The 12,735-nt window shown below is 35.8% G+C and overlaps 2 protein-coding genes across 2 annotated transcripts; one reads left to right on the forward strand and one right to left on the reverse strand.

The window, feature by feature from the left end:
• Positions 1-2,206: 2,206 nt before the first annotated feature.
• LOC105115206 (formin-like protein 1) lies at positions 2,207-7,316 on the forward strand. Its single transcript, XM_011012032.1, has 4 exons — positions 2,207-4,596; positions 4,752-4,945; positions 5,438-5,682; positions 6,049-7,316. Exons 1-4 carry the CDS (start codon positions 2,546-2,548, stop codon positions 6,874-6,876), a joined length of 3,318 nt encoding a protein of 1,105 aa, XP_011010334.1. The 5' UTR covers positions 2,207-2,545; the 3' UTR covers positions 6,877-7,316.
• A 394-nt stretch (positions 7,317-7,710) lies between these two features.
• On the reverse strand, positions 7,711-11,048 carry LOC105115207 (acyl-coenzyme A thioesterase 9, mitochondrial). The gene is made up of 5 exons (XM_011012033.1): positions 10,508-11,048; positions 9,802-9,979; positions 8,942-9,411; positions 8,398-8,526; positions 7,711-8,205 (listed from the first exon to the last, which is right to left on the reverse strand). The coding sequence occupies exons 1-5, from the start codon at positions 10,931-10,933 to the stop codon at positions 8,038-8,040; spliced, it is 1,371 nt and encodes a 456-aa protein (XP_011010335.1). The 5' UTR covers positions 10,934-11,048; the 3' UTR covers positions 7,711-8,037.
• Positions 11,049-12,735: the final 1,687 nt, after the last annotated feature.

Raw genomic sequence — 12,735 nt, forward strand, 5'->3', positions numbered from 1 at the left:
GATAAAAATTTAGTTAATCTTTAATATTTATATCATATTATATTAACAAATCTAGTATCTCATCCATGGATTTAGAGTAAAAATAAAGTTAATAAGGTAAGAACTACTTTACAAATAAAATTATAAAATTATTATTATTATGAGATTTTTATTATATCAAAGTATTGTTTTTTAAAATATTATTGGTTGATATTCTTTTAAATACTCTATATTTATTAGAGTTGTAGGGGCTTGTGTATATCATATTCTTTTCTATACGAAATGAAACAACTGTTATCATAAATTGAGGTATAAGAAATACTTAAAACTAATATATAAGTATTTATTATAAGATATGTACACTAAACTTACCTTTACGAGATGATGCATTATTTTAGGTGAATTAAAAAAATATTTTTTTTATTTGTTCTTAAATAGAATCGATTGAGAAATTCTTAGTTAAGGTGAAATGAAATTTGAAAAAAATTTCGAATCTCATTCAAATGATCAATAAAAGGAGGAGGGGCTGAATTTCAATTTCAATCTGCCCTCGTAAAGAAAATGGCACCGTTTTGCTATGTGTCCAAGGGTTACTTTGATAATTATATGCTAACTGATTGATTGATTATACGTAATATTATTATATTTATGTAAATATATATATATTTATTATTGATAAAAATTTAGTTAATTTTTAATATTTATATTATATTATATTAACAAATCTAAGTATTTCATCCATGAATTTAGAGTAAAAATAAAGTTAATAAGATAAAAACTACTTTAAAATTACAAAGTTGTTATTATTATGAGATTTTTATTACATCAAAATATTATTTTCTAAAATATTATTGGTTGATATTCTTTTAAGTACTCTATATTTATTAGAGCTACAGGGGCTTGCATATATCATATTCTTTTCTATATGAAATGAAACAACTGTTATCATAAATTGAGGTATAAGAAATACTTAAAATTAATATATAAGTGTTTATTATAAGATATGTACACTAAACTTACCTTTACGAGATGATGCATTATTTTGGGTGAATTAAAAAAATATATTTTTTATTTGTTCTTAAATAGAATCAATTGAGAAATTTTTAGTTAAGGTGAAATGAAATTTAAAAAGAATTTCGAATCTCATTCAAATGATCAATAACTATTATACATGGAACAAACATGATTTAATATAACATGCATTTTCTATACTTTAATGTTGAATAAGAATATTATTGATGAAATAATATTATTTACATCAAGAAAATTATCACTAAAACTACTAATGATTTTTTTAATATTTAAAAAATTATGATGCGTTATTAAATAACGCATCTAATCTTCAAATATAAATTAATTTATTGTTAAATTGATAATAAATTAAATTATTTAATTGATTCAATTATATTTTATTAGAAATATAATTTACATTTAGGACACCATATCAAGAGCCTAATAAGTCACACACATTCAAAATTATTAACTATAAATTAAATGAGATAATTAATAAAATGTTACTTGGTTAAAAATAATTTTAAAAATTAAGCATTAGAATATATTTAATTCGTAGATTGTAATTATAGTCTTAAAATAATTAAGTAGTGATATGATTGATTAAATTTCTAAAATTATCCTTAATAATATATGAATTAGAAATATTATTTGAGGAAAAAATTGATATTTTAAAATTTATAATGTTTTTTAGATATCTTATTTTTAAAATGTTGTTATTTATTAAATAAAAAAATTATATAAATTGTAAAATAATGAGTTAGCACTTTAAGTATACTAATTACTCTCTACTAAATAAAAATTTAGAAAATTTTTTAATAGTGACAATTATGGTTGGAGGTTGAATAATTAAATAATTTGTAATTATTTTTTTTAAAAATATTTAAAGTAAAAAAAATAGATTTTTATATAATAAATTTTTAAATAATTTTTTACAACATCCCAATACTCCTTAAATAATTTTATTTTATTAGTTTTGTTGCGTGCATGCCATCAGGAACCTAATAACTTATAACGTGTTTGTCAAAATTTTAAAAATATATTATTTAAATAATTTGTTAGCGAAGAATTAAGATGCATGTTTGAAATGATGATGTTTTTGTGCTGGGAGTTAGCGAATATGTAGGTTTGAAATGATGATGTTTTTGTGCTGGGAAGAAAATTGAGAGTAGAGTCTGATTACGTAGAAAAAAGGACGCCGTAGAATTACACAAACCAATAAAAGAAGACCAAAAGAAAAGCGAACATATTTTTTTGTAGCTCGTACGCAAATTGTCAAAGACTCAAGTCTCCCTTTTTCACTTCACTAATAGCAGTAGCAAATACCAGACAAACTCACCAGCAGAATCTTAGCTGGATGCACCACCTCGTCCTCCTCCTCCTTCTCCTCCACACTTTCCCTTCCTCTTCCTTTCCCTCTCTCATGATTCAACCCTTTCCCATTTTCCTTTCTCTCTTTCAACAAAGCAAACAGTCCCCACAAATCACACCCACAGCACATTTCTCTCCTCCTCCTCCTCCCTGCTCTTGAAACATAGAGCCGAGACACCACAAGATGCCACCCTCTTTCCTCGCTTCCTCCTTCATCACTATATCACTCTTCATCTTATCCTACGCGCCCCTCCACATATCCTCCTCCACCACCACTAACCGTCGGATTCTTCATCAACCATTCTTCCCACAGGACTCCATCCCTCCCACCGAACCTCCATCCCCTTCCCCACCTTCTCCACCATCGCCACCATCCCAAATCCCATTCCCCACTCCTACCCCTAACCAATCCCCCTTCTTCCCTTCCTACCGTTCCCCTCCACCCCCTCCGTCCCCTACCGCATTCGCATCTTTCCCAGCCAACATCTCCTCTCTCATCCTTCCTCAGTCTTCTAAACCCAAACCCACTTCCCAAAAACTCCTCGTCGTCGCCATCTCGGCTGTCGTCTCCGCTCTCATTGTCTTGGGCATCATCACCTTTTATTACGCTCGCCGCCGGAGAAACCAAACTAACTTCTCCGACAGCAAGACTTACGGTGGATCCAGTAACAGCAACAGACAGTACCAAGTAACTGCAGATACTAGAGCAAGTAGCAACAGCCATAAACTAAGAACCTCTTCAACTAGTTCCGAGTTTCTTTACTTGGGAACTTTAGTAAATTCAAGGAGGCTGGATGAAAGCTCCAATGACAACACTAATGTCAGGTCTGATCATCATAAACTGGAGTCCCCGGAGCTGCGGCCGCTTCCACCACTCAACAGGGATAATTCGAGGCAGAATTATGGAAGTGGCAATTTTGATAGGGATGGGAATGAAGAGGAGGAAGAAGAGGAGTTTTACTCACCGCGAGGATCTTCAGGCGGTAGAGAAAGCTCCAGCGGGTCTAGAAGAGGTTTTTCTGCTGCTGCTGCTGCTGCGGGTTTTGATGCAAAAAGTATTGATTCTTCGAGCTCGCGTTCGTCTTCCACTTCAGCTTCTCCTGCTCGGTCTCATTCTCTCAGTATTTCTCCGCCAGGAAGTTTGAGTCCCAGACCAAAATCGCCGGAATCTGTTACTGTACTTGCTGCTCAATCGTTGCCACCACCATCGCCATCAATAATGGATGCTCATAATGAGAGGGAATCTTCTTCATCATCTTGTGCTTCATCTCCATATGCCTCGCCTAAAATTACACTAAATTTGGAAAGAAATGTACTGTCTTCGGCTTCTACTTCTCCTAGAGTGTTGAATGATTTCGATCGGAACAATGTGATTATGCGGTCTCCATCTTTATCTCCAGCTAGAATATTGAATAGCAATTTGGCCCAGAATAGACCTTCTAGCTCACCTTCTTCTGTTTCAACTTCACCTGCTAGAGAACTGAACGATTTGGCTCGATTTAATGTGAATTCTCCGACGTTGTCCTCTGTTTCTTCATCACCTGATAGAGATTTGGAAAGGACCCCATCACCGAAAATATCAATTGATTTGGATCGAACTGCGCAGTCTCCTTCACTGTCTGTTGCTTCTTCACCAGAAAGAGGTTTCGAGAAGAGCCTACCTACATCTCCAATAGTTTCAAATGTTTTGGATCGAATTGAGATGTCTCCTTCATTGTCTGTAGCTAAGAGCACATTTTCATCTCCCAGAATCTCGAATGTTTCAGATCATACTAAGATGTCTCCTACATTATTGTCTTCACCTTCTTCTTCGCCGGATAGAAAGAGCCCAGATGTATCACCAACAATGACTTCTAGTGTTTTGGGTCTAAATGCAAGAATTAGTAATGTTTTCGAGCAGCTTATGTCAGTTCCGCCTCCCCCGCCCCCGCCCCCTCCTCCGCCTCCGCCAATGCTGCTACCGCGAAGACAATGGGAATCTCCCAGTGTTAATGCCTTATCAACACCAACAGACCAGCCAATTTCAAAGCCTCCGGCGCTTATACCACCCTCAAGGCCTTTTGTATTACAAAGCACAGCCAATGTATCGCCAATTGAGTTGCCACCTAGTTCTAAAACAATGGAGGATGCCGAGGAAACTCCTAAACCAAAGTTAAAGCCCTTGCATTGGGATAAAGTTAGAGCAAGCTCTGATCGTGAAATGGTGTGGGATCATCTGAGGTCCAGCTCTTTTAAGTAAGACTCTGAACCCTCTGTTACCTATTTACTTGTAATCGGTGTTTTCGTGCTCTTTTTTTTCTTTTTTAGTAAAATAGGTCTAAATATCTAGTTCAAATATGGATTATATTCTCTTCTCTCTTGAATAATTGGTTGAATTGGATATTCCGCAGATTGAACGAGGAAATGATTGAGACATTGTTCGTCGTCAATACGCCAAAACCAAAGCCAGCCACTCCTCATTCAGTTAGCCTAACACCCAACCAAGAAAATAGGGTTCTTGATCCCAAAAAGGCGCAGAACATTGCAATTTTGCTCCGGGCATTCAATGTGACAATTGAGGAAGTTTGTGAAGGCCTTTTAGAAGGTAAATGTCCATTAATATAGTAGACATGGTCCAAGTTTCTTGTTTTATTTCATGTCTTGGGTTCTGTCTGGGGAATGAATTCTTGGCTTATTTCTTTGTTGCTTGAAAATAACCTTTCTAGGCTGTTTTTTTTTTTTAAACATATTTGACCCGCAGATGAACCAGTATTTTATTGTTGAGGTCTCTTTTCATCATTACTTAACGTTACTGAAAGATCTTCGGTTGCTTCTGGCCTTTGGACGTATACAGTGCTTTTAATTTTTATGAGCCAGCCTGCGTTCGATTACATTTGACATCTTGAGATCTGCTAACTTATGGAGAGCTCCTAATTCACTAAATGCCTCATCTTGTCATTTTGTGTTGGATTTGTTACTTCCATCATCCACTACTGCTTCTCTCGGGCCCTTTTAATTTGTATGATGCGCGTGCAGTGACATGCCCAATTATTTATTACTGATCTCGCAACTAAAGCAAGCCCCGCTTGTTATGCAGGAAATGTTGATACTCTAGGAACTGAACTTCTAGAAAGTTTATTGAAGATGGCTCCTACCAAAGAAGAGGAGCGTAAACTGAAAGAATACAAGGACGGTTCTCCAACGAAGCTTGGTCATGCTGAGAAATTTCTGAAGGCAGTGCTTGATGTACCTTTTGCATTTAAACGAGTGGATGCAATGCTTTACGTAGCCAATTTTGAGTCCGAGGTTGAGTATCTCAAAAGGTCCTTTCAAACTCTGGAGGTAAATGAAGTCTTCTAATCCTTTTCCTTTGATTCTTAGTTTCTTCCTTTTGGTTGTGGTATAATTGTGGTCATCAAGCCTACAATTTATGTACTTGCACAGTCCTCAACACCTTAAAACATTTAGTAGCCATTTGGCTCTGCAATTCTCGAGATAGCTGCTCAAACTTATTATGGATGATTGTTGAATGGCCCAAAGGTGCTACCTTGTCAGCTATCCGATGGAAAATTCTGTGCGCTTAGCAACCACCAGTCCTTGTGCTTCTTTCTTTCTAAATTAATCCATGTGATTTCTTGTCATTATTGTTTGGTGTTGGTGGATCTGAGATGTCACTGCCCAAGTCTCATTGGTCTTTCCTTTTTACAGGCAGCCTGTGAAGAACTGAGAAATAGCAGGATGTTTTTGAAACTTTTAGAAGCTGTGCTCAAGACAGGAAACCGCATGAATGTTGGCACTAACCGTGGTGATGCCCATGCCTTCAAGCTTGACACGCTCCTTAAGCTTGTTGATGTCAAGGGTGCAGATGGAAAGACCACACTCTTGCATTTTGTTGTACAGGAAATTATAAGAACCGAAGGTGCTCGTCTCTCTGGGACCAACCACACTCCAAATTCCACTTCCAGTGAAGATGCCAAGTGTAGGAAGCTCGGCCTGCAAGTTGTTTCTGGTCTGAGTTCAGAGCTTGGTGATGTGAAGAAAGCAGCCGCTATGGATTCTGATGTACTTGGCAGTGATGTCGCCAAGCTTTCTAGAGGGATTGAGAATATCAGCGAGGTGGTGCGATTAAATGAAACATTGGGAATGGTGGAAAGCTGTCAGAGGTTTTCAGAGTCAATGAGGAGGTTCATGAAAATGGCTGAGGGGGAGATTATAAGGATTCAAGCCCAAGAAAGTGTTGCTTTGTCACTAGTAAAGGAGATCACGGAATACTTCCATGGTAATTCAGCCAAGGAAGAGGCTCACCCCTTCAGAATCTTCATGGTGGTCAGAGACTTTCTTAGTGTTCTTGATCGTGTGTGCAAAGAAGTTGGCCTGATAAATGAGCGAACAGTTGTTAGTTCTGCCCATAAATTTCCAGTTCCAGTTAATCCAATGCTTCCAGTTCCTGTAAATCCAACGCTGCCACAGGTTTTTTCTGGATCCAATGCAAGGAAGCAGTGTGATTCCTCCGATGATGAGAGTGCATCTCCTTAATATTTGTAGCTCTTGTTCATATCAGGGTAAACTTACTGTTGCACCTACCCAGAAAATGCCTATGGTGGGTGAATTGGGCAGGTTGGGGTTCTCATGGGTGCCTCTGGCTTGCCAGATTTCTGTAATTTATTTTTCTTCAATATTTGTATAAATCCATGACAAAGATTTTGTAATTTGCTTTTGTCATATAGATAGTATACGACGAGGTTTTCTTTGGGTGAAGTAGGGCAATATGCTGGCTTGACTCGCAGTTGACAATAGCAATGTCGTCACGTAAGCCTGTCGAAAACTTCAATTATAGGAAAGCTAAGCTGTTCAGTTATGCAAGTCATGAGCATAGGATGTATTCCTGTTGTATACATTAGAACAATCTGTACTGTACCTAATTAGTAATTGTTGTCTTTTTCTGAAATTTTAATCTCATCATATGTTTGGCAAAAGCATTATATTTATTTCAAATCTCATACAGAACTAACTAGCACTCACAGACCTTGAGAAGAATGACTGGTGTTAACAGCTTACCCTCCCATGGAGCTTCTGTACTCCGTTTCGGCCTGAAATATCTTTCAACAATATTCCACCACCTCACCTCCGCTGCTGCTGCTTCCACCACTAAAACCATAGTCACCACAACCACGACTATCTCACCATCAATTTACTGCTACCACCGTAGTTTCATATCAATGCTAGCTGTCGTAAATTTCTTTCCATGAAATTCCGTTTTCAGTTCAAAGAAGAAAGACAGCTACAATATTCTGAAGTTAGAACCATAATTTCCATGCAATTACTATCGCATTTTCTTTCCCCGTCCAAATAATTAACAGTTATAGCAAATATTAAATCAGGAAGGGGGGCATTTTTTATTTTCCAGTAAAGGCAATGAAACATAACTGTATTTCAAAATATATAAAATAAAGGTGACTAAATTTCACCCCAGGAATTCGTATCCTAGTGATAAGGAAAATATATTTATTAGGAATTCTTTTTCCGTGGTAATACTCCTGAATTCATGGATGAGTGGGCTCACCAAGATTGACTAATTTTTACATCAAGTGAGACTGATGATCCCTCCAATGCGTGGAACTGGACACCAGTCGAGTGGCTATAGAGCTATGCCAAATATATTCGCTTCTCATTGTCCTTAATTTGTAATATACATTCCTATTTGCTTTTGCCTTCGCTAGATTGCATGGACTCTGCATCCATGTGCTCTAAAATACGGCGCGCCTCTTCCTCTGTTGCAGGAACCACTTTCCGGATCCTAAATCCATTATTTGTGGCTTTTGCCTCAGGACGTGCAGTGAAAGTGAAGTAAAATGTATTCGATACCTGTTTCAAATATGGCCAACGCAAATAGGAGCACACAATTAAAAAGATAGGAAATATGTGAGGGAAGTTTCATGTTAATTTGAGCTTCAAATCCGTACTGTAAAAGTTCTAGACAGTGACCCTTTTCAAGGACTAGCAAATTACTCTGAAAGCATTTTCTGTTTGATGAAAGAAAGGAATTCGGGCACTTACCTCACTCGACCTCAACTCAGGCCTGGTAACATGGGCAACAACTTCAATGTTGATCAGAGGCTTTTCTGAGTTTTCATGTTCCGTGAAAAGAACACATGATTTGATGCGCAGGAAGTCTCCAACATCAACCTGTTCATCAAACAAATTTTCTTGATGTAAACTATGACTCCAAATTGATTGCATGGACCACGGAGACTGCAGTTCACATGCACAACTTCTGTAGTTGATATACCTATGAATTCTCTCTCTCTCTCTCAGACGTATCACACACACACACACTTTTAATCACAATCTGTGCAAAGAAATCACTATCTGCATTTTAAATTTCAAATACAATGTAGTAGTTGAATTGGATGGTTGAACTTCAGGACATTTATATGAGCAAATCACGTCTTAGCTTCACACAAAAATTTAAACTCAGTCAATGATGTAAGGAGATGGTACTTGGGGGAGGTCTAGAGCAGTTGCTTATATTTCATTTTGAGACATAATCAGAATGAAGTTAAAGCTTATGACTGGTGAAAGAAAAGATGCTGGTACTCACAGGTCTTAAGAAATCAACATGATCAACCTCAAGAAAGTAAGGAACCAATCCAGCAAAGGCATAAGCAGTTGAGAAAGCCAACTCGAAAGCCCGATGCATCAAAAACCCTCCAAAGATTCGACCATGTATGTTCCTTTGCTGTGGCTGGCAAATTAAAGAGTTTTCAAGGCATGTATCCCTTAGAAGAATGCTATTTCTGTCCGCTAAGGCTGGCATGTCACAGAAGATTCGTCCCTCAGCCAACAATGCTTCAAGTCTATTTACCTCACCATTCTGAATTTCCTTCTTTTTTTCTACATTCTTCCTCTTTCTGAGCTTGCTCCTTGCTTCAGCTTCTTCAAAAAGTAACTTTTCCTTCTCTGTTTCAGGCGACAGCCTATTCACTGGAGCAGCTTTCCCAGTCTTAGAGTCACGGGCCACAAATATGAAGTTGGCTGTCAAAGCTACGGAGTCTGAAGTGTCAGAGCCCTCTGCAAAACAAAGTTCTTACCGTGATTAAGAAATATAAAGACAACGCAAAAAAAAGAGCCATTTTATTGGATTTTCAACAATATATTTGGTTAGCCAGATATTAAAACTTCCATGTAGTTTGAGATAATAGAAAATAATTGCCATCCTGCTTACATTTCTTCATTCACTTCTTCAAAATGTATGTTGAAGCATTCAGATTGAATGAATCACACAACACATCTTAGAGCAACAATAAGATTCTTACTAATAGTATAACTAAAGGGCTTAACACTCAAACCCACTTGAGAACACTCCATCAGGATCAGTTCTGTCTTGTCTTCTTATTTCCACTCTCTTAAAGTCAAGGAACACTATATCTTAAAGCTAAAGTTGGTACCAGAATAAAGTACCTTTTGTGGACTGAATGACCTCCAGTTGAATATCAATAGATGACCGACCAACCCATATGGCAGAACCGACTATTTTAAGATCCACGTCAACACTAATTGGCTTCTTCAGGACAATCTTATCCACGGAAGCAGTCACCAGCAGCAGTGGCCTTGTTGTGCAATCATCGTCGGAACAGTGCTAATACAACAACAAACATTCAATCCCAAATAGAAAGGAAGATGCATATGAACTGTATACTGCAATGAAAATTCCATCCAAATTACAAGAACTAGCATTACATTTCAAAATATTCAATCATTGTCGAGAAACACTCAACTAACAGACGTAATCATCCAAAAATATATGCAGTTGGGGATTCCACATCAAATTTCTTTGCGCATCAAAAACAGGCATACAGAAGATTAAAAAAAAAAGCCAACAAACCAAGCATACGACACAGTCCATTATCCATTTCCCATGTCATAGTATTAAAGACAACTAATTTTACCACAACATTGCTAACTTTAAAATTATATATATATATATATATTAGCCATAAATCTTGCCTTGAGACCACAGACAAAGAAAAAAGCCGGAGCTTTCATTACAACCTAATCCACCTATTATTCCAGAACAATTCAAAAAACTAACTTCGAATCACTACACGGATAAATTCATTTCAAAGAAGAAGAAAGAAGAAAGAAGAAAAATAAAGAAACGGAGTACCTTGACAGAGATGGTGCCAGCCAAAGCATCAAGATCCTCAAGCAGTTTACCAATCCTAACCTCATTCCAAGGATCCCTATACTGCTCTCTTAAAATATAATCAGTAGAAAAACCATACAAGATTTTAGTACGGCTCTGTTTTGGAGTTTTGGTCAACAATTCACTCGGTGGAGTTGCATCTTCAGGTGGGTCAAGAAGTCTTTCAAAGGTCTTGGACCTTGTTTCCCACAGAGCGTTGGTTACTGGTGAATGGTACATTCCTGGCCATAAAGCTATGGGCTTTCGTGTGTGGCCGTTGACGCAAGCAACGGAGCTGTTGTTGTCAAAGGGGTTGGTCAATGTGGAGACTACAGGGATGGTTCTTGGAGAGGAGGAATTGAATTCCATTTCTTTTTCCAAATTTTGGGAATTGGATTCCTCCTTCATAGATCAGTGATCAGAGATGAAGAAAGAAAGGGAAGTTTGCTTTGGAATTGGGTGTTGATTTGGTGAAACACTACTACTGTTTTTCAGCTTTGTGGGTCCCTTCACTTCCATAAATGTGGGAATTGCATTCTGATGGTTTCATATTTAATTTAGCCAACGTTCCAGTGTGCCTTGCAGTCTAGATGATCAGCTGCCACAGCTTCCATCTGAGAGTCCCGGTTTCAAGCCCCAACAAGGGAATTCGTTTTTGTTGTTTTTTACCAGTCCTTGTCGTTTTGACAAGGAAAAAAATAGTCTCATGGTTTCAGAAAATATACTTTAATCCCCATAGTTTTTAATATCTTTATAATTTAGTCCTTTCATCTATTTCACGTTTCTTAGGAATTTATTTATTTCTCTTTTGGAAAATAGAGGGAGATAAGACGGGAAAAAATGTATCATTGAAAATAAAAAAATAAGTTGACAATCAGCAACCTTAGTTAAAGGATTATTTAATTATTTTTAAATTTTAATACCTAAAAATTAAGTACTTAGCTTTATAAAACTAAAAAGAACTTCGTGGACATGATCTATCTATCTATGTATTATTATGGATTGAATGTATGTTCAAAATGCAAAGAATTTTTTTAATCAGAATATACATAATTTTATTTTGAGATTTTCAAAATAATGAGAATGTTTTATCAAATTAATGTAATTTGTTTATTTATTCATTCTTTTTTTTGTTAACATCATTTTAATTAGGAAAAATCAACTCTAATATCCTATAATTTGATTAAAATTATATTTGTCTATTGACTTTTGTAAAGTTAGAATTTACATCTTGAAATTTATATGCACGCTAACACTTCAACATCTATATATATATCATTACTTACATAAATGTAATTATATCTCATTTAATAATAAAAATATCTTTATATTAAATATTACACATTCACATCAATTTAAAAATAAAATAAAATAAATGTAATTGTTTGGAGAGTGCATTACAAATTGAGAATGGATATAACATATATAAATTACATGGTCATATATATTTTCTCGTGCAGCGACTGACATTTATGTATTATAAATTTTAATTTTGTTGCTCAGCTACCTTGTTTATTCTAATTTGTCATTAAGAACTATCTATCAATTTACTCTTCTATAGGAGGATCTACCCAACAACATTTGTCTTTAATTAGCTGGGCGTTGGGCCACCACTTTTTAAAAAATAAAATTTAAAATTTAAAAATATTTTTAGGAGACGTCCTTGAACAAACAAAACATCATATCAATATTCAAATTGGAATATTGTTGATAATATTATTTTTTATTCCTTAAAATTATCCTCTTCTTCTTCTTCTTCTTTTTAAGAGAGAAGTAACTTGGTTAGCAAGGATAAGTGATTAGTATTTAAAAGTGCATTTTTATCATGGTTTTATATCATCATTTTGCACTTGAAGTATCAATAACTCCTTAACTAAAGCATGTTTTATAATAATAACTCCTTAACAAAACTACAATTTATATTCTAAATTTTTATCTTTTTTTAATGTTGGTTAATTAACGGATCCGCCGTATAATTAACCCTGACCAACAAATAATCACAATGTCCGCATTAATGATTAAGTTCAATGATAGCCCTAAGAACTAGATACTTGAGTGTTCTCCCTAAGTTTGATAATGTAGTTCCGCCACAATTATCAAGCTTAGTTGCTTCACAAGTTCATACATCACAACTCCGGTTTTGATATCAAATTTAGCAATAAATTGTTCACAATAATAACTTAGAGTTCCGCTCTAGCAATTATCAACAA

This window comes from Populus euphratica, unplaced genomic scaffold (assembly GCF_000495115.2).
Source record: "Populus euphratica unplaced genomic scaffold, PopEup_1.0 scaffold663.1, whole genome shotgun sequence".
In the NCBI taxonomy this organism is placed as follows: Eukaryota; Viridiplantae; Streptophyta; class Magnoliopsida; order Malpighiales; family Salicaceae; genus Populus; species Populus euphratica.